The 23162-nt window shown below is 35.6% G+C and overlaps 2 protein-coding genes across 3 annotated transcripts; one reads left to right on the forward strand and one right to left on the reverse strand.

Annotated features, from left to right (window-relative positions):
* Nucleotides 1-5260: 5260 nt before the first annotated feature.
* LOC148193010 (glucan endo-1,3-beta-glucosidase 14-like) lies at nt 5261-7407 on the forward strand. Of its 2 annotated transcripts, none has more exons than XM_088099069.1 (3): nt 5261-5486; nt 5670-6724; nt 7242-7407. In XM_088099069.1, the coding sequence occupies exons 1-3, from the start codon at nt 5423-5425 to the stop codon at nt 7269-7271; spliced, it is 1149 nt and encodes a 382-aa protein (XP_087955195.1). In that variant the 5' UTR covers nt 5261-5422; the 3' UTR covers nt 7272-7407. The 2 variants fall into 2 exon arrangements, with proteins under 2 accessions (XP_087955195.1, XP_087955194.1); XM_088099068.1 differs by having other exon boundaries at nt 7025-7383.
* A 6370-nt stretch (nt 7408-13777) lies between these two features.
* On the reverse strand, nt 13778-21774 carry LOC148193011 (succinate dehydrogenase subunit 6, mitochondrial-like). The gene is made up of 4 exons (XM_088098895.1): nt 21653-21774; nt 20993-21202; nt 14396-14498; nt 13778-14136 (listed from the first exon to the last, which is right to left on the reverse strand). The coding sequence occupies exons 2-4, from the start codon at nt 21176-21178 to the stop codon at nt 13985-13987; spliced, it is 441 nt and encodes a 146-aa protein (XP_087955021.1). The 5' UTR covers nt 21179-21202; nt 21653-21774; the 3' UTR covers nt 13778-13984.
* Nucleotides 21775-23162: the final 1388 nt, after the last annotated feature.

The raw sequence follows: 23162 nt of genomic DNA on the forward strand, positions 1-23162 counted from the left end.
TAAAATGTATGTACATAAAAAAATGTTTCTTAGTCTAAAAATGAAACTATACTGATAACACTCTAGATTTACATATTTTTCTCTGTTAAAAATCATTTCTTAGATTTCTTTAGTTTTTAATTTCTTAGAATTAGGCTAGTTTTATGTTTTTCTTTTAATTCTTTAGAATTGTAAAATTTTAGTTAAAAATAGGTTTTTAGATGTAATTTTTAATCTTTGTTAATAATTAGGAAATTAGTATTTTTTTTAAATTCTTTTAATAAAAAAAATGTTTGGTTTTAATTAGGTTTTAATCTCATAATATTTCTTCTTATTTGCATTCTAACTCTTTTATTCATTTTTTTTAGATCGGATCTGGTTTGGGCTTGAACAGCCAACACAAACACTGGGCCCTGATCCCTTTTTGGGCTGTTTTGTGGCTGAATCTATTGGAGAGCAGGGAGCAATAATTGGGCCGCTGGAGATGCTGGATTGGTAATGAAATTGGGCCTATTGGTCTGCTGATTGGAAGTAAATACTCCAACGCTGGTGCACTGGATTTGAGGCAGCTGTGCATGGGTTTCAATTAAATGAAACGCACCGTTTTGGAGGCTGGCAGCTGCAGTTCCTTTAGGGTCTTCACTCCATCATTTCATTTGGAGGCAGTAGCACACACGAGCCAAGGGAGTAAGACAAAAGCTAAGGCTCCTTGCACGAGAAGAGGAGACCCAAAGCGCGCACGTGACTAGAGCTTGTTCAGCAAAGAAATGAAGAGATGATCGGAGGGTTCTGATCAACGTAGACAAAGAAGGTTGACCGTCCGATCAGAAGCTCAAAGCGTCACAGCAAGGTTCCCCTCTCCCATTTTCTTTCCCCCTTCCTTTTCTAATTTTCTTTCTTCAACCCTATATAAAGGGGTTTTCAGCCATGTAAATATTATTTTTAGAACTTCTCTACACTTTACTTTCACAAAGCTTTTACAGATTTAGTTTCTGAGTAGAATAGAAAGTAGTTCTAGGTTTATCGCTTTCATAGATTAAGGTTTACATTTGCTTCTGGATTTTGCCGAGACAATTGCGAGAGTGACAGCCGTGCGAATCTTGGTGACTTCCAGTATAGTTGTAATCTTCTTTTCATATTAATAAAGTTCTTTTTCTATTATTGTTTGTGTTTTGATATTTCTTCTTCAATGTTTCTGTGTTTTTTTGTGTTGTTTCATTGAAAATGAATTGGACTCTGATTCTCTGCAATTTTATGATTTCTTTTGGAATCAAATGTCTCCGTAGTGAGCATTTTTCATCGAGATGTCTTCTCGAGACAAAGAAAAGTCCAATGCATAAAAATTGATTCAAATTTGTGTTTCTTGAATTTGTTTGTGGATTTTAGATTGATGAATAGGCTAATGAACCTTGATTGGAGAAATGAGTGGAAAGAGTCAATTTAAAGTTCTGAAATATGAACTAGAATACCCTGGATTGGGATTCACATTATCATGATGTCTTCTTGAGAACTCTAAGCACTCTTATATTCATATCAATGTACATTCACCTATGAAATCAATTCTGTCTTTGCTTTTGATAGTGATAGTTGAAGTTCAATTTGAGTTTTGATGTTTCAGTTGTTTACTTTGAGTATTTTAGAATTTATGATCTGCTTTACTTCTGTTTCAGCCTTTACATTCTTGTTGATATGATGCTTTTCAATCTTGAGTTTTAAGTTCTTTTCAATTTGGTTTTATTTCTGATTTTGTTCCAGTTTTAGTATATAGGTTTTGTTTTGGATATAAATAGGTTTAATCTCTTCATTACTTTAGCTTAGGTTTTATTTATTTATTTTCTTCCTTCTTTTATTTTAAAACGGATTATAGTTTCGCTTTTCTTATTTTTAGTTGCTTTCAAAAATCATCTCCAAGGCCAATTGTTAGAAAAATAAGGATGATTTTGTTAACCTAATATAAGATGAATTTATTTTAAACATTTTTCCAAAAAGAACTTTTTTCTTTATAATTTTTTCTTAACTTAGAAAAACCATAATGTAATATCTTGAAAATCTAATTGAAACAAGAATTAGAAAAGTAATGTAAAGAAAGATAAAGACCACACATACTAATTTGGATTCAATTAATCATACATCAAATTTTCATTTTTTTCTGTCCAAAAAAGTTGGTTCCACTATCAACAAAAAGTTTGTATAATGCAAGACAAGTAATTCAAACACTCAACTCAATCAACTCTTGACCCATTTAAGAGGATATCATAACCAAGAGGATATCAACCCTTAATAAACTCTAAATACTAAATAGGATATATGTTTTATCAACTCTTTAATCATCCAAAAAGATTTATGTTGCAACACCTCTTTTTGCAAGAAGACAACAAACAACCATTCAAAACACTACCGTAGAACAATAACCAAGAAACACTAATGGAACACTCCATTAGAACAATAACCAAAAAATAAATCTAGAAAATGCTCCAAAAAAATATAAAGAGTTTACCATAGCATAAACAACTCCAAGACTTTGTAAAATCAACATAACCCTTTGTTTACTTCGAAATCTTCGAAAGCATTTAAAAATCATGTGTATAGCTTATAAAATACCAATGTCATTAGCTTTATATGATTGCAAATATTATAAAAAAGATTTAGTCTGAATATCTATTTATGGAGTTTTCAAACCACAAATATTATAAAGAGTTTTCAAACCACAAATTTAAAACATTTTTTTACCGATTTAATCTTTGAATCAGGCTCTTATAATCGATTATTCTAACAAAATTTTGTAAATAAATTATAACGTTTCTCTATAATAATTGATTATCACACATTTTAATCGAGTAAACACACTTCTCATTATTTTCCTAAAACAAGTTTAATTAATTAAACAAGATCTTAATTGATAATTATACTGAGAGTTTGGAAACACTTGAACGCTCTCTAGATCAATTGTTCTACATAATCAATTTTTCAATTTTGAAAAACTCTAAAGAAATATTTAATTGATTATAGATAAGTCTAATAGATTAAAACTGCAAAAAAAAAACATTAAGATTGATTTTAACTTTAGCATTTTCTCTTATTAATATAAATTGTATGCTAAATTAAGAAATTTTAGTGAGTATCTTGTGTAAAAGACAAACATAACAAAGAAAATTACACTTTTCTTATATCATTGAATCTCTTATTCAAGATCAACATTCTGTCCCTTTTATATAATGTCCCATATTTAAAAGAAAATTCATATACCAATACATCCACAATTTAGTTTTCATAATTTTTTTAATTTCTAATGTGCTATTAGAGTCATCTTATATCTTTTAGTATAATAATGAGAAAGTATAATGAGAAAAGCTAAAATGTCACATTAACTATAACTAATGGCAGAATATCATGTATGTATGTGTGTGTGTGTATATATATATATATATATATATATATATATATATATATATATATATATATATATATATATATATATATATATATATATATATATATATATAAAGTTGTTGGAAGTTTCACATCTATTAGAGATAAGGTCAATTGACAATATATAAGTGAGTGCAAATGTCACTTTAAAGGTCGATTTTTGTAAGGTTGAGTTAGACTTAAAATTCACTTCTTAATAGTATCAAAGCCATGAATTATAACTTACCCTAGTGAGATTTTTTGTTTATAGGATCTTTTGTTCCATTTGCTATCGGACCACCCATTAATGCATAGTTTACACATGAGATGTATATGCACTAGTGCAGAAAAGGCCTTTAACGTCACCCTTTAGACGTTCAACCCTCGAATATCAATCGTAAAAAAGGACCGGTGGCATTTTCTATAAATAAAACAACCATATAGACGTCTATTCTGGAGGAAACCGACTTCTAAAGCCATATAGACGTCTGATGTGGGGGGAACAGACTTCTATATACTCATTTTTGAAATCTAAAAAGTCACTTTTTGACTCCATTTAGACGTCAGATCCCGCTAATCCGACTTCTAAAGCCATATAGACGTCTGTTGTGGGGGAACAAACTTCTATATACTTATTTTTTAAATCGAAAAAGTCACTTTTTGACTCTATTTAGACGTCAGATCCCGCCAATCCGACTTCTAAAGCCATATAGACGTCTGATATGGGGGAACAGACTTCTATATGGCTGCATTAACACACTGCGAACGCAAGGCAACAATTACGCGCACTTAATGTTCTTCATCTTCCTCATGTTTTCTCTCCATAGAATACGTTTTTCAGGTTCGTTTTTTAACTTTTTCACCGTTTAAAATTAGTTTTACTCCGATTACATTACTCTTTGATGAATTATCTTTCATTTAAATCGATTAAAATGCGATTTCGCTGGGTTTTGGTGCAGTCTTGCTCGTGTCCTTGGGCGGCGTTCTTGGGCGGCGTTCTTGGGCGGCGTTCTTGGGCGGCGATTTCTTGCGTTTCCCACTCCTCTAATTCCCTCCACTATGTTTTTGAAATCATCCAATACAAAAAGCCGTCAATGTCACCCGTAAAGACGTCAGGTCGGGATCAGACGTAAAAATTCCAAAATAACAAACGTCTAAAGCCTTTTCTACACTAGTGATGCCTCGACATGAGAGAGATAGGTTGGAAGTCTCACATTAACTAAAGATAAAACTAATTCATAATATATATAAACGAGTGTAAACCTCACGTTACAAATTAGTTGAGTTAGACTTAAAGTTCACTTTATCGATAATATAAATAAAGAATCATCTTTACTTTTACACTTTTACAATTTTGAAAGATAAAAGTATTTGTTTAATTAAAAATAGTGTATAAAAACTTATGAGATCATTGTGACAATCAAAAGTGATTATTCACTCTAAAATGGGATATCTAAATAGTATTTTATATTGCATGACGGTTATTGTTGTGGTCGAAACTAAAGAAAATTGCTAACTGCTAATTGGATGGTCAACACTTGAATTATTTGATTCAAGTAAAGTATGCCATAATAGTGAGGTGATGTATTTTGGGAAAATGCATGGAAGCATGGTTAGTAATACAAATTCATATAGTATTTCACCTAACCTTCGGATCCTGCTGCGATGGCTAGCCTAGCCTATAGTATTTTACCAGGTAGTGGAATTGGTTTTTGCTTTTGGTCGAAGAAAGGGACTTGGTTAAAGAGTATTTACGAGAATTCGCAACTTGACTTGGGAAGTTGACGTGGGTTGAAAAGAGACAACCCTGCCCAAAACAATATAAATACAAGGACAACCTAAGAGAGATTGAAAAGCCCTTATCACTAAGGAAACCATACATAAATCCTCTCATTTTTTTCTCCCTCTGTGTTGCCTCCAAAATTCTGGAACAAGGAAAGGGAGGAATAAACCTTGCTCAAAATAGTTCTATTTTATTATCATCAATCATATCTGAGTCATTTTGAAACTCTTCATTGTATCAATCTTAGTCACAATGGCAACATTTTTCCGAAGAATGGCGATCAGATATATTTTTCTGACATTGTTTTTCTCTGCAGGTGCCTTCTTTTTCTCATGCAGTTTGTGCTTTCTTTTCTGCTTTTTATGCATTGCATGTTTTTAGTTTTTGTGTTTTTTAGCATTCCTAAGTTGATAGCATTGGTTTATAGAAGTAGAACAGGTTTGGTTGCCGTGAATGTTTCTTGGTAGAGTAACGAATTTTGCTGATTTTGCAACCACAGATATTGGATTTCTTGGACGTGTTACATCATTTGGAATCAATTACGGCCAAGTGGCTAACAATTTGCCGTCACCGAACAAAGTGCTTGAACTCTTCAGCAACCTTAAGGTCACGAAAACAAGAATTTATGACACCAATCCGGAGATTTTGAGTGCTTTTGCTAAATCAAACGTTGAGGTCATTGTGACAGTAGAAAATCAAATGCTAATCCAGTTAAATGACCCCCAACAAGCCCTTCAATGGGTGAATGGCCATATCAAACCGTACCTTCCAGACACAAAAATCACTGGTATTCAGGTAGGAAATGAGTTATTCACTAATGGTGATACCACTCTTATTCAGTATCTAGTACCTGCAGTGGTTAACATTCACAATGCTCTAGTTCAGCTAGGCATAGACTCTAACATCCACGTTTCAACACCAAGTTCCTTGGAAGTGCTTCAGGAATCTTACCCTCCTTCAGCTGGCAGTTTCAAAAATGAGATCTCTGGGATAATGTCCCAGTTTTTGAGCTTCTTGTCCACCACTAAGGCACCCTTTTGGATCAATGCTTATCCTTACTTCGCTTACAAGGATGACCCTAGTAGGATTCCATTGGACTATGTATTATTTAATCCTAATGAAGGAATGGTTGACCCCAACACCAACCTACACTATGATAACATGCTTTATGCTCAGGTAGATGCTGTCACATTTGCCATTGCTAGATTGAACTTTAGTGGGATTGAGGTAAGGGTCTCTGAGACTGGTTGGCCATCCAAAGGAGACCTTAATGAGGTCGGTGCCACACTACAGAATGCTCAAACTTATAATAGAAATTTGCTGAGAAGGCAAATGGCAAATGAAGGGACACCTCTGAGTCCAAGAATGAGGTTGGAAGCATACTTTTTTGCATTGTTCAATGAAGACATGAAGACAGGAGCAACCTCTGAAAGGAACTATGGCCTATTTCAGCCTGATGAAACCATGACATACAATGTAGGGTTGGCTGCTTTTGCATCCTCATCCACTTCATCCACTTCAATTTCTCTTACCTCCTCTGCAACTAACACGAAGGTAAAAGTAAAACCAGTCTCTTTTTTCTCCCCCAGCTTATGGCAAAACTCGTATGAAAGAAAATGAAAATGTAGTTTATACAATTGGGAGAAGTGTATCAGTTTAAAAGGGGTTTTGTATGTAATGTCAGATAGTCAAATTCATAATCACAACTTTTAGCAGAACATTTTCAAATTTACTACTGTCGTGTTCTTAGTTAGTTAGTAATTGGTGCATTCTCACGAGTGTCGGTCTAATTATCTTTTTTTTTTCTTTTTTTTCTTTCCTTCTCTAAAAAAATCAAATTTTACATTGAAGCAGGCAGCATCAAAGGAATTTCAAAGCTTGTTCTTCTGGGTGTTTGTGTGTTTGCTGACTTCAGCCCTTTGTGGCTTTGTTTGAGAAGAATATTATTACATTCTTATGGAGTGATTCATGTGTATATATCAAAATAACGAAAAGTTGGGATTTTACAACCTTCAAGTTGCAAAATGGAGTATCTCTAGTATGATCTATATTAAAGGTACCTATTTTGCAGAAATCAGGAGCAACACTAACACTTTCTTAACAATGGGGCAACAAAATCTGCACCACGGCGAAGAGTTCAACTCATTTGGAGGATCATCATCACCTTTCACTGTGGCTTCACTTTCACCCACTTACCCCACCACTAGTCACATTCCAGCAACAACCATGTGGCGGTGACGTTAGGTTGAGCTTGTTTTAGATAGATAAGGTCCAAAAGCCACATCATTTTTTATTACCTGACATTATTTGGAATTGTCAAATAGGAAATGTGTTTGTATATTGCTGGTTTTGTACCATTTATTTCATTTCATTCATCCAGTCCAAAGGCATATGAGGCTGTAAGACATGTCTGCCTTGAGCTCGTCTAATTGGATGCTAAGAAAAGCCCCCTGTTATGGGACGTGGAATCCATGACTGTTCTCATTTGTATATATAAATGTAAAAGTAATTCCTGATACACCATTCTTTTCTCTGCTTTTCCTCTTTCATCAACTTGTGTATTGTATCACAGTACAAAGTTCATTACAAATATGATATAATGAAAATCTAATTAAAGTTCACAAAGTTAAGGCTTTGTTTGCTTCTTTTATTATCCTCATTCGGACAATAGGACGGTCCTGCTTTATTCCATGGCCAAATAACCGTCAGCATAGGGTCATTGCCGACCCCTTTTCCAAAGGTGCCTTTATCAGTTTTTTTTTTCTATTTTAAAGGGGACAATTAAACTTCAGCCTTATCAGAACATGATGGAGATTGGTCTAGCTCTTTGACATCAGTGAAGGTGGTTCTGCACATGAACCCCTCAAATTCTCTAGCTGACCCACCACCCTCATGTGAGAAAAAAACAATTATTTTTCTTTTGGGGCGTAATAAAATATGCAAGGACAATTTGCAAACAAATCCCACCCAGAATTTTTGCATCGTCATGGTCTTGAGGTACTCAACATTCTGATTTAAAATTGCTTCCTGCAGACAATGTGATGGCAGCAGCAGTTTCGCTTTTTATCAATTTTGATTGTAAGTCCAATCACCAACGCGACATATTCCAAGAAGGGGTCCCATCTCTTAATAATTTCAGCGAGTGCTTCACCGAGTTAGAATTGGAAAATTTGTTGTCCTTGCATACACTTTCATGTTGTTTACTGCGTTTTGTGTGGTAAGTAAAATTGTCGGTTTTCTATTTCATCGTATGTTCTCTGTTGTCTGTGTTGTTGTCTGAACTGTAATCATAGAGTGTTAAGTCAAAATCTCTATTGCTCATGGCCCTCCTGAATTTTAAGGGGCAACGGCGAACATAACTGTCACCATGATTAAAAGCTTGCCTATAATTGTAGCCATTTTTCATTCTTTTCTTGGAATACAGACTGGTTTTCATTATTTCAATGTACGTGTTTACCTTAGGTGGCTCACTAGGGGATCTCCACGTGTCAATTTTGCCATAACATGGCATCATCATCTGAAACCTTAGTGCAGCATCAAAAGCCTCGAATGTAGCTTGGAACAAGAGCACCCCAAATGTGCGATTGTAGTAGAGCTCTTTAGCTACTTCTCTCTAGAACAAAGAAATACATGAAAATATAATCAAATCACGTAAGTGGCTGATGTCCCCTCTTTTTGGTTTGTGATGAAGCAATGACCACCAAGGAACACAAAACAAAATGAAAATCGTAATCACTCACAATCTGTTTAATAATACTAAAAACAATAATAGTGACAGGCTCTACAACCATTGATTAGGCTAGCACAGTCCCTCCAACCAACCCCAGTGGCACTTGCACCATTACGTCTGGTATCGTTGTTTCTTCTATATTATAAATGTTCCACTGGCTCTGGTTAATTCCAATGCGGTTCTTCCTCTCGAAAAGCCATTGCAAATCATCAAAAAGAATCATATATCTGAATAACTAACCAAATAACTTTTGAAACAAATTGTTATCCCATAATGATGTCACTTTCAAGTTTTACTGAGAAATGAAGCTTCAAAGTAATGTCAAAACTTTTACAATGACCTTTACCGCATCGTATATCGTATATGTCTGATGACATCTTCACATGCATATGTTCTCAAACCTCGATCATGAACCATAGCGGTATGGTCGACTACATATTACCGAGGACAAAAGATATATGAGCTAGATATACTCAGGAGTAATCAACTCCAAGGGTCTAACCACGAACCATAGCAGTATGGCCAGCTACATTTCGATCCGTAGATTTAACATATAGAAAGTCTACTTAAGGTCATAATTAAAATACTATTAAACAAATGGATTAACCAAAGACTAATCAAGGTAATTAGTCATGAGCCAAACCAATCCAAGTAAAAATTCCATAAATATAATATAAATAGCACATAATACAAGGTAAATTATTACATTTATTTATTACAATAATAATTACATTCTAAGGCATTTGACTGACTTGAGTGTCGATGTGTTTCCTACAAACGTAACCCCCTACTTGGCTAGGAGAGGATGAGTATCTTGAAGAGAATGAATACCCTTGAATTTGAAGGCTTGGAGCTTTTTTAGTGTTTATTGACATTTCCGCAAGATATATTTGGCTTTGTAAGAATAATTGACACCCACTATAGGACCGACATATATTCATTGAAGAAGAAGAAGGTTTTTATGGTGTCTACATGAAGTAAGATGGTAGGCTGTTAAAGCCACTGTCTTGGAAAATCAGATGAAACTGCAACAGAAATTTGTTGAGTTCAAGAAAAGGAGTATTGATCATATGGATGCCTCGAGGCAGGAAAATGTATGGATGAGAAGGAGGGTCAAGCCCAAAGGAACAACTCACAAGGGGAATGAGAAGGAAATTCCTGATAACATGAACTTGGTGCAGAAAACTCCACCTCGTGTCACCCAATATGTGGAAGTAAGGAAGAGAGTGAATACAATCCTACTCCCAAAACAAACAACTCCTTGGCAGCAGGAGAATTCTCGACATCTATCTGTACATGGTACCGTGGATACCACCCTCCCTCCGTGGATGGTATCATGGATACCCCTCTCCCTAAGTAGCTGAAGTCCCTTACTTTGGACCGATTATAATGGTAGCACATCATTGCCTATACCACTCAAGTCGGTTTGTACATAACTAAAAATGTTGTTTTGTGCAAAGCTTTTGTGAGAACACTGAATGGTTCACCTGCCTTCCCAATATTCCATCCACTACTTCGATAGGTTGGTGTTATCCTTTATTATGTAGCTTTCCACAAGTTAACATCAACACCTTACTTCCTTGGCACTTCTTAACGACATGCAAGAGAAGGGGGAGTCTCTACAAAACTTCATCGATAGGTTTAGCAAAGTGACTTTGAAGATCAAGAACTTGAATCCTGAAATGGTTCTGCATTATTTGATCATAGCACTAAGGTTGGGTCCCTTTGTGAATGGTTTGTGCATGATGTTGCCCACAAGTATGAATGAGCTAAGGTGTGGGCTGCCAAGTTCTTGCAGCTAAAAAAAGCAAGAGATCATAGGAACAAAATAAGAATCGAGACCATGTGGATCAAAAGGGATCGATCGAGACTCAACGTCGAAGAGTAGGTTTTACTAGAGGAAGCCTAAACATACTCGGTTCACGCGTTACACCTCCTGAACACACCTAGGTCTTGTATGTTGAAGGAAGCGTTGCAGGTGAATCATATACCACCTCTTAGGAAAGCCAAAACATCATTCAATGTCAACATGAAAATGCATTGTTGGTACCATTGCAGCTATAGCCACACGATTGATAAGTGTGTTGAACTTAAAGACAAATTTGAACCCTAAAATGTTTATGAAACGTGACAATGAGAGTAGCTCACGATCTAGTTATCGAAGGTACAATGACTGAAGAGAAGGTAGAAGAGATAGAGAAAAAGAAGATACAAGAGAAGAACCAGCTCAACGCAAGGATAGGCGTTCTGATGTCATACCTCCCTTGAAAGGTACAATCAATATTATATTCGGAGGGTTCATTGGAGGCAGATCTTCATCTTCATCCAAAAAGACACATATGAGGGTCGTCCAGTCAATTAATGCAATATCTTGGAGCTTTAGGAGAAAGAGGATACCTCTGTTGGTATCGCACAGCAGAATGTTTAGTGTGGAAAGTGTGTTAATGGTCAATAGCCAAGATAGGAACGGTGAAATGGTTCTTTTTAAAATCGTGATTTTCTTTTAGGACTTTCAACAAACAGTTGGTGAATAAAAAGTGTAGAGTAAGAAAAAATCACACAAAGTATTTTATCCTGGTTCAAATCAAAAGATTCTAAGTCGTTAATCACTATAAACAGTGATTAACTTTTTCACTAAAATATTGTTCACAAATTACGATTAGATGGAATAAAGAGTAATAACAGAAAACACATTCCTTCGACAAACGAATGGAAGAACCTGCTCAATCAACTTGAAGAGAACCGCTTCGACCTTAGACCCACTAAGCACAAGCGTCTCCTATTCACAAGACTTAATATGAGCACACCAACACTTGAGAAATTTCTCAAACAAAATTTTGTATTCTTAAATGACTTAGTTAAGCCTCAAAGAGGTTTGGCAAAGAGTATATATAGCCCAAAGGTTAGAAACTGAAAAGATAACTCCCAACTGACAGTGATAATCGATTATTTGTGTCCGTTATGAGGTTTTCAAAAAGAGATAATTGATTATCCTAAGGAATAATTAACTATTTGCGCGGCTTAGGCAATACTGACTCACACTGGAATAATTGATTATTTTGAGAAATAATCGATTTTTTGCATGAGTAACTCTTTTTCAAATGAGCTTGTGATAATCGATTATTACACCAAATAATCGATTATCTACGCAAACATTCTAAACACAGGAAAACTTCTAACTGTTTACATCAACAAAGTTATTCCTATTATAATTTATTCTACAAAAATGCTTTAAAAATAAATACAACAAAAGTCTTCAAATTCTTAATCTTGTAACATTTGATATATAAGTTCAAAAATGCTGACAAGAACAAATTTATTTGTCATCCCTATTAATTACACCATGTTTTTTTTATTCACAATGTTAGTTATTAGTAATTTGTTAATAGAAAGAGTTAAATCTATAATCTTTTTTGTCCTCAGTTCCAAGTCCTTTAAACTAATCTTATAACTTTCAAATATTAACGGACAAAGTGAACCCACAATCTCTCCTACCCACAATTATATATATATATATATATATATATATATATATATATATATATATATATATATATATATGGGGTTTGCTAACGCGCGGTACACCTGTTTTTTAGTTGGTACATTTTAGCAATGTGTACCGAATTTTAGTAGACAAAAATATCCTTATATATCATGATTCTAAGTTTTAAGGTTAAGGGTATTTTAATAATTTTCATTCTCAAAAATAAAAAAAAAAAAAGAAACCCCCAAACCCTTACTCACCTCTCTCATTCCTCTAAACCCTTTCTTTTTCATCTCTTTCACTCCAACATTGTTATGGATGACAGAGAAAAGGTTGGAGTGAGAGATGAAAGAGAAACGGTTGAAAGGAACGAAGAAGGTGAATAAGGATTTGGGAATGTACCATATATATATATATATATATATATATATATATATATATATATATATGTAATTAATTTTTTTTATTGAGTTTACGCAACACTTATTTTCATGTCGATAAAACAATAATGGTAAAATGAATTTTTAAAAACGACAATCGAGGTGTATTAAAATGGGATAAAAAGCAGCTATGGTTTAAAAAAGTGAAACTATAGAACCAAAGTGAAAAAATGGCACATGATCCGAAACAGTCTTCTAAGAATGAAATAAAGAGAAGAGAGATATCATAAAACATGACCAGGGCACAAAACACAGGACAATTTTTAATTTTTCCACTGTTAGATTACTTGTACTGAGATTTTGAGCATAAAATCCAGTATTATAGTTGGAAAGCACGCAAAGAGCAGATGAGAACAAGAAATGAAAAACCGATTTAACGTGCCTTGGTTGAGACTTGTTTTACTTCAAATGTCGTACATAGACGGCTCTAAACTTGATTCTAATGAAAACAGAATATCTTTAAATTTTACAATTAGAAAATTTTCATTTACAAGCATTAACAAAAATATCACTTTCATTTTATACTATATTCATGTTTTGTTCATTTGATACTATATTCATGTTTTGTAATTTCACAACCAAAAGTATTTTATATCAACACTACCTAACTTTACAAAAAGTTATTCTCGAAACAAATATTTCCAAACATGAACTAATTCAGTCATATTCATTTTTAACTAAAATCAAAGTTATCTAAAATTATGTATACAAACTCTAATCTAAAGGGACGCCTACCAGACATTTCATAATTAACCATGGGGTAGTAAATGGTGAAGGAAAACGAAGAAATCAATCACAAAGCAGTACGATTCTAACGTGAAACTTAATTTTGACTCCAACGACAACTGCTCTCAGAGCATTTGCTCTCGATTGTCCCAGAAGTGGAACAATATGAAATTGCCAGCTCTTATGACCCCTAGCCCAAGTGCCCAACTATTATTAAAAAACCAGACTAATGAAGAACAGCACAATACAGAGAAAGAATTGCACAGGTCACAATTTGTCTTGCTATGATGCATCAGTTTTAAAACTTAACCTATGCCACTCCAACATACTTATTCAGTGAACATAAATCGTACTAACAACACGGATAAATATTCTTCATTTTTTCAGTCAGAAACGATAACAAGTGTGGCATTATTTTCTTGAAGCCAACAGTTTTAATACCCTCCACTCTTCTTATTCCACCACTCCAGAAACTTCACCTCCGCAGTCAATGTGTCTACCCTGTAAAGTTGAAGAGCATGATTTGCGATTTCATGTCCAAAAGTCCAACCAAATATACCTCCGGCTAAAAATGACAATCCAGCGCCTGTTCAATATTATGGGGAAATGTAAAAGATTAACAATGTATATGAAACAGTTAGACACTACTTTTATCACAAAAGACCTACATAAAAATTTCTTGTACAAAATATTATAAAACCAATTTCGAATGTAAAACATATTAAGTGTAAAAATGAGCAAGAATGGCGCCTGCTTTTGCTTACAATATGATACCAAATTATGAGCTATCCAGAAGCACATCGAAGTAGAAAAAAATTTAAGTAGTATGACAAATGGTAGATTACCATGTAAACTCCTTGAATATTTCCAGGCATAGCCAGCAGTAAACAATGCTCCCAAAGCACTTCCTCCGATGCCAAATTGCACTGCCTCCCTGGCACTTTTCAGCTGAAATGGGAGAAAGGACTTCAGGTCATAGCTATCTTGAAGTAAAAACTCAATCAACCATGTACTCTAGTAGGTGAAATGTTCATATTTTTGAAAATGCAGGAAATGATAACAGGCACAGACAGTTAAATTTTACAGCCAGAGTTGATGCTATAAACAGAAAGGGGTTAGCAACAAAGGTTTGCCGCCATTTGCCATTTACTTAATGTGCTCCAACACGAACAATGACATATGAAACAGAACAATATAATTTGTCCATCATGGTATTGTTTTATACAATATCCGTTTTTCTCTCTTTGGGGGAGGCTCAAGGTTTCAAGGGAATCACTTGACTCTTTTGGACTAATACATCACAAACACCCAAAGGTAGATAAATGTTGTCATGTCTGGTGACTAATGACATTATGACAACAATGCATATTAGCAAAATTGATGAATGATGAAACGCAATTACCACCATACTGATGTCTAGAGGGCATCCAATTGATGGAAAACTCTATTATGTTGAAAGGGAAAACATTTGAAAAAGACAATTAATGGCCTGTCGAAAAAATTTTAGATAGACTTGGGAGATAGACCACCTCTAAGGTATGAGTTGCTCATGTAAAAGAGGTTACATCACTTCCAACATAAAACCTTAAGGCTTAATGTTTATGGATCTTATTTTTCTTTTATACCACTCATCTTGTTCATTTCTACTCAATGTAGCACTTTCAACTTATAGTTGGATTCCTAACAGTCTATCCCACAAGTGTGAGTTGGGGTTTTACTATAACTTTCTACCACAATAGGATATACTTGTCCCACTCATTTATCTCAACATACTTTCACTAACCCTTGGCTCTAATACGACCATTGGAATCTGATAGATTGGAGAGATGGACCATTGAGTTCCCCATATAAGAGACTTGATACACTTCCAACATAAAACATTAATGCTTAATGTTTATGGGTCTTGTTTTTCTTATAAGCCACTCAACATTTTTATTTTTTCTCAATGTGGGGCTTTCAACTCTTACTTGAATTCCTAACATGACCAACTCAAGATTGAATAGATTAGAATGAAGCATCCCAAATCCCAATAACTTAAAAGGAAATTAAAGTTTTTTCTATAGCTATATTGAATATAGTGAAGAAGATTAGGAGAAATCTCCCTTATGTGTTTAGCATACACATAGGGTAGTTTATTTATAATGTAAGATAAGGGTTAAACCCTAAATACAGAATGGACTAAGCCCAATTAACAGAAACACACAACTTAACATCTAACACTCCCCCTCAAGCTGGAGCATATAAATCATATGTTCCAAGCTTGTTACAAAGATAGTCAATTCTAGGTCCTCGTAAGGACTTGGTGAATATGTCTACCAACTGGTTGCTTGAGTTAACGAACTCAATCTTGATATCTCCGGATATGATTTTTTCTCTAATAAAATGACAATCAACTTCAATGTGCTTGGTTCTCTCATGGAAGACAGGGTTAGAGCTAATATGAAGAGCAGCTTGATTATCACATATAAGTGTCATGTGAGTGGCATCTCCAAATTTCAATTCATTAAGTAATTGTTTAAGCCACACAAGCTCGCAAGTAGCAGATGCCATAGCTCTATATTCTGCTTCTGCGCTGGACCTTGCCACAACACTTTGCTTCTTACTTTTCCAAGATATCAGGTTGCCACCAATAGAGACACAATATCTAGAAGTAGACCTCCTATCAGAAGGGGAACCAGCCCAATCAGCATCTGAATAACAAACGATTTTTGTATCATTGTTAGGGCCATATAGCAAACCTTTTCCAGGTGATCCTTTAATATACTTCAGTATGCGAACAACTGCATCCCAATGGTCTTCACATGGGGAGTTTAGAAACTGACTCACCACACTAACTGCGAAGGAAATGTCAGGACGCGTAACAGTAAGATAGTTTAATTTACCAACTAATCTTCTGTACCGTTCAGGATCTGAGAAAGGCTCCCCCTGATTTGGTAAGAGTTTGATGTTAGGGTCCATAGGTGTCTCAACAGATTTACAGTTCATTAACCCTGTTTCCTCCAAGATGTCTAACGCATACTTCCTCTGAGATATGACAATACCATCATTGGATTGTGCTACTTCAATACCCAAAAAGTACCGGAGTTTGCCAAGATCTTTGGTTTGAAAATGATGACAAAGGTGTTGTTTCATCTGAGAGATGCCGAGATAGTCATTTCCTTTGAGAACAATATCATAAACATACACTATTAAGTAAATACATCCAGCACTTGAGTGGCGATAGAACACTGAATGATCCGCTTCACTGCGAGACATACCAAATTGTTGAACAACACAGCTGAATTTACCAAACCAGGCCCGAGGAGATTGTTTTAGGCCATATAAGGATTTGCGAAGACGACATACCAATCCAGATGACTCCCCCTGAGCAACAAAGCCAGGCGGTTGCTCCATATAAATTTCTTCATGCAAATCACCATTTAAGAAAGCATTTTTGACATCAAGTTGGTAAAGAGGCCATTGTCGAAGAGCGGCCATGGCAATGAATAGCCGAACAGAGGTCATTTTTGCCACTGGAGAAAAAGTATCACCATAATCCAAACCAAAAATCTGTGTGTAGCCTTTGGCAACCAGTCGAGCTTTCAGACGATCAATTGTGCCATCAAGGCCAACCTTGATAGCATACACCCACCTGCAACCAACAACAGACTTTCCAGATGGTAATTGGACAAGCTCCCAAGTTCCACTTTTTTGTAAAGCACTTAATTCATCCAGCATAGCTTGAAGCCAGCCAGGATGAGTTAAGGCATCACCCACAGATTTAGGAATTGACACAGAAGAAATGGATGAGAGACAAGTGTAAAAAGATGGAGATAATCTGTGGTAACTAAGAACAGTATAATGGGGGGAAGGGTTACGGGTAGAGCGTATACCTTTACGGAGGGCAATAGGCAAGTCAGACTCATTTGCTGGAGCCGGAGGAGACACAGGAGGCGGCACTGGAAGTGAGTCATGAGGGAGACAATTGCGACGACTATAAACCTGAAGGGGTGGTGGTGAAGGACGATCCTGCGGTGAATGAGAGTCTAAAGAAGGAGGAGACAAAATGGGTGGAGCATCACCAGCAGGATCACAGATAAGAGGAATATCAACAGTAACAGGGAGAGGTACAGAACTAGAAGATAAATGTGTAAAGTAAAAAGAAGATTCATCAAAAGTGACATCAGCAGAGATAAAATGACGATTGAGGGAAGGGGAAAAACACTTATAGCCCTTTTGTGACCGTGGAAATCCTAAGAAGACACATTTGTGAGACCTAGGAGATAACTTATCAAGACCAGGACTAAAATCATGAACAAAATATGTAGACCCAAAAACTCTAAGAGGTAATGGATGTAGAGGGTCTTGAGGAAATAAGATAGAATGAGGGATTTTGTTCGTTAGGACAGAAGATGGCATGCGGTTGATAAGATAACATGTCGTGAGAACAGCATCACCCCAAAAACGTGAGGGTACTTGACCATGAATGAGAAGGGTACGAGTTGTTTCAATAAGGTGTCTATTCTTGGGCTCAGCCACCCCATTTTGTTGAGGGGTATAAGCACATGAGGTTTGGTGAAGAATGCCATGAGAAGCCATAAAATGTTTAAACTATTGAGAAAGGTATTCACGGCCATTATCACTACGTAAAGTGCGAATAGAAACCCCAAACTGAGTTTTTATTTCATTGAAAAAAGTTTGAAAAATAGAAAACAACTCAGAACGATTCTTCATGAGAAACAACCAAGTACATCTGGAATAGTCATCAATAAAGGTAACAAAATACTGAAATCCTAAACGACTAGGTCCCCAAATATCAGAATGAACCAACAAAAAGGGGGATGACGCTCGTTGTGAAGCACTACGAGGAAAGGAACTACGAGGAAAGGAACTACGAGTATGTTTACCTAACTGACAAGACTCACACAACAAACTTGATAATTTGGACAAACTCGGAACAAGTTGCTGCAGTTTGGCAAGACTGGGATGACCTAACTGAGCATGAAGAAGGGATGGTGACTCCATGATTACGCCAGCATGTGGAGAAGGGTTGAGATGATATAGGCCATGAGACTCACATCCTGTGCCAATCATGTGTTTCGAACTCCGGTCCTACAACCAAACAGAATCTTTGGTAAATGAAATAACACAATTAAGGGAACGAGTTAGACGACTTACGGACAATAAGTTAAAAGGAGACCCAGGGACATAAAGTACATTATCAATGGATATGGACGGAAAAATATGAACAGTACCAATACCATGAGATGAGACTTTAGACCCATCAGCCATCGTTACCGAGGGTAAATTAACCGGACATGACAAAGAAGAAAGGACTTGTTACCAGTGATATGATCGGTGGCACCTGAGTCAAGGACCCAAGATCCGAGAGAGTGAGTCAGACCAACAAAAGGAGTACCTGTGCGTATAACAGAAGCAGATGTAGTGGAACTAGAGTGCTGACGGTACTCATACCATCTGAGAAATTCCTGAAAGAGTAAAGGGTTATTTATGGTATTTGATGAAGTAGGATGGTCTGCAGACGGTGATCGGGGAGGTGGATCAGAATTAGCCATTACTATAGGTCGAGGAGGACGTCCATGAAGTGCATAACATCTATCAATTTTGGGGCCTAGCTTGCCACAGTGGTCACATTTTGGACGTTCTTTACCTGGTTGGCGAGACCGACTCCGATCATCAAGTTGGGCAGCCATGGAGAGGGAGAAACCCTAAAAATTCAAAGTGCTCGGATTGACGCAACGACCACAGATCCAGAACGAGGGCGAGGAGGCAATCACGGCAGTGCTGATCGGCGGCGAAAAGCTCCGGCGACGCGCCGGCACGCGCGGCGGCAGCGACGGCAGCGGTGACTCTTGCGACGGCGCGTGGAGGCACGTGGGTGGTCCGTTCGCCGCGATCTTCGTACCACGGTGGTCGCCCGGTCGAGACGATCCCGATGGTGTGGTCGCCGGTCGATTTTGGAACTCCGGCGACGGTGGCGGCGGCGGCAATGACGGCGACGGCGGCGACGACAGCGGCGGCGACTGCAACGACAGCGGCAGTGATGAGTGCCAGAGACCGTGGAGTTGACTGGAACTATTCCTGTGCTCTAGATACCATATTGAATATAGTGAAGAAGATTAGGAGAAATCTCCCTTATGTGTTTAGCATACACATAGGGTAGTTTATTTATAATGTAAGATAAGGGTTAAACCCTAAATACAGAATGGACTAAGCCCAATTAACAGAAACACACAACTTAACATCTAACAAGCTACATGCAATAGTGACGATTAAATCTGTCTATGCCTAAATGTGTCACGGCCATTGATTGTTTGTGAGTGATTCTATTTAACATATCATCAAAAATTACTTGTGTAAGTCAGGGAGTTTAAATGATTATATAGTTGTGACAAAAAATACTGAAGATTGCAAAGTGGCACAGCCAACCTAGCAGAACATGGATGAGAATGGAAAATAGATAGGTATTGATGCTACATTAGAGCTGCTGGTGAAATAACACCTCTCATTTTAGGTTGTTTCAAGGGGATCACCTCACCAGTTGGGTTGGCAACCCATCCAGTTGTTTGACTACTTCAGTTCATAAGAATCACAACCAATCATGTATGGACAAATGCTATGTCTAGTGGATGATGCCATTATGACAATAATGCATATTAGCAAAACCAACGAATGATTAGAAAGAGATGACCATCATAATAATATCTGTTGACAGAAGAACTCTAACATATTGAAAGGACAAACTTTAGAAAAACTTGGTTAGTTTAACGCCCAACTCAAAATTGAGTATATAACAAGAAATTTGAACCAATCGGACAAACACATACTAACTAGCTTCCTATATTACAAATTGAGTATCCTAATAACTTCAAAAGAAACCTGAATTCATTGAGGTATTTGGTAACAATTATTTCAGGGAAAAACATAATTTTTTTTAAGTGGCATAAAAAAGTAATTGTTTCGTCAACTCCAAGAAAGTTGAACCAATCCAACAAACACATTAACTAGCTTCCTATAGTTGTAATGTAACTATCGAATCTGTCAATGCCTAACAATGCCTTTATCATTGATTATAAGCTGGGTTTAGAATTATGATCCACAATTAATGGCAAGCACGTGCTTTAGTGTCATTTCACTAAAACAACATTACCCAATACCAAGAATTACAACATCAGGAACCAAACTAAAACATGCAGTGCACCAAATGATAAAATTCCAAACTAAAAATAACCAGGCACACTTGAGAGAACACACTCATCAACAATAACAATAGCAAAGAGCACCCGACTAAACATCCGAGACTAAATATAAATAAATATCACAGAAACTTTAGGTTATGATCTAGAAACACAGAAGACGATGTAAACATTCAACATAACAAGACAACGAAAATGAAAAACTAAAGGACGCAAATGTAGATGATAAATTGAGAGAAACATTACAACGGGTCCATGAACAGGATCAGAAGCGATAAACTCCTCGACGTCAGAGCTGGACCAGGAAGGGATGGGTTTATCACGCTTGATGAACTTTGAGTAGTTTTCCAAAAAGGAAAACCTCTCTGACCAAAACTCCTTGTAACCTTCCCAATATGACTGGGATGACGAACCTTGCGAATTGTCTGCCATCACCCCCCTTTAACTTGAATCCCTCTGCAATAACCAGTGAAATTAAATTCAGCACACAAGATTAATAACTGAGTCAAGTAAAATTTTATTGTATACTCGAATCAAGTTTAGCAAGTCCAAAAACACTTTTTTCTGTAACTATTGTTTTTTTCTCCCTTTCTCAATGGCTGCATTAGAATTAATTACAGCTTCGTACAATCTACGCAGGATTTCTTTAAAAAAAATCATTTGCGTGAAAGTCAGACTCCTGATCGAAATCGAGAAAATTAAATCCATTATAGAAAACAGAATCGAAACCGTTCGGCAATTGCATGATAATTTCGACAGTAATAATACAAAAGAGACAAAAAAAAGGAGAAAACATAATACTAGAGATGGTTATAATTATGATGAAATTGATGATATTGATGGATCAGAGATTGAATTAAGTAAAGAAAGAGTAGAAATTGGAGAAGGAGATGAAAAGTGCGATACCGAAGTTGCTGGAACAGTTACGCTGAGGAAGAGGTTACGCAGTCGTTTTCCAAAGGCAGTGATTTATTTAGGTTTTACGAGCTCAAGCTCAGACAACACAGCAATGTTCATTTATGTTTTCCGATCTACTTTACGTCATATTTTATTTTTCTTTCAACAAAATTACGTCATTTATTATTTTTATATTTTTTTATTACTTTCCCAACTTATTCTATTAAAAATAATTTATAAAACATTTTGGAGAGAAAATATTATAGCATTATATACATCATAAATATACATCAAATTTAAATTTAGGTGATTTCAATTATCAAAAAGAGATTAATACCGGTCTCATTTTAAAGAACTCTTAAAAATGTAACAATCCTAAAAATAAAATTTACCTTTTATACTTAATAAACTTGTAATATATATATATATATATATATATATATATGGGTTTGCTAACTTGTTTTTCAATTGGTATATTTAAGGGTATTTTAATAATTTTCATTATAAAAAAAAGAAATCTCTAAACCTTTGCTCATTCTCTCATCCCTCTCAACCCTTTCTCTTTTATCTCTCTCACTCCAACATTTTCTCTATCATCTCTATGCTAGTCCCAATTGAAAAATCAGAAACACTCGTCTAACCCTAATCTACCTTCCTCACTTGTCCAATTTGTTTCTCTCTCATCTCTATACTTTTCCTCACCGCAATTTGTTGCTCTTGCTCTGATCGTTCATTTGTTTCCCAGTTTAATAACAAAATAATTGATGATGTTGATGTTGATTTTTTATTGGAGAGCTGTGTTATATATTTTCTCTTCTGATTATTATTAAATTTCATTTTTAAATTTTAGAATTTTTGTGTTACAAACTCCCCCTCTGCAGGCACACCATCATCAATAAGCAAAGATCAAAATCAAACCAAGTTTAGCCAATTCAAAATTAAGTCAGAAGAATGTAATGGTAAATAAAACCTTTAACTTTACAAATCACAAAAGCAAATTGGATAAGTGAAGAAGGTAGATTAGGGTTAGACAACTGTTTTTGATTTTTTTCAATTGGGACTAGCATGGGGATGACAGAGAAAATGTTGGAGTGAGAGAGATGAAAGAGAAAGAGTTGAGAGGAATGAGGGGTGAGCAAGGGTTTGGGTTTTTTTTTTAGTTTTGAGAATGAAAATTATTAAAATACTCTTAATCTTATAACTTAGAATCCATGATATATTAGGGTATTTTTGTCTATTAAAATCCGATACACATTGTTAAAATGTTCCAACTGAAAAACAGACGTACGCAAGTTAGCAAATCCATATATATATATATATATATATATATATATATATATATATATATATATATATATTAAATTTAGGTGAGTTCAATTCTCAAAAAAGGAGATTAATACCTATCTCATTTTAAAGAACGTTGTAGGTATTTAATACCTTGGGTAAGAGGTACCCGTGGGTAGCGGGTATTTTAATACACGCGTGTTAATGGGTCGGGTTCCGTTAGCACACTATTCAT

This window comes from Vigna umbellata, chromosome 9 (assembly GCF_029865625.1).
Source record: "Vigna umbellata cultivar VRB3 chromosome 9, Vumbellata_1.0, whole genome shotgun sequence".
In the NCBI taxonomy this organism is placed as follows: domain Eukaryota; kingdom Viridiplantae; phylum Streptophyta; class Magnoliopsida; order Fabales; family Fabaceae; genus Vigna; species Vigna umbellata.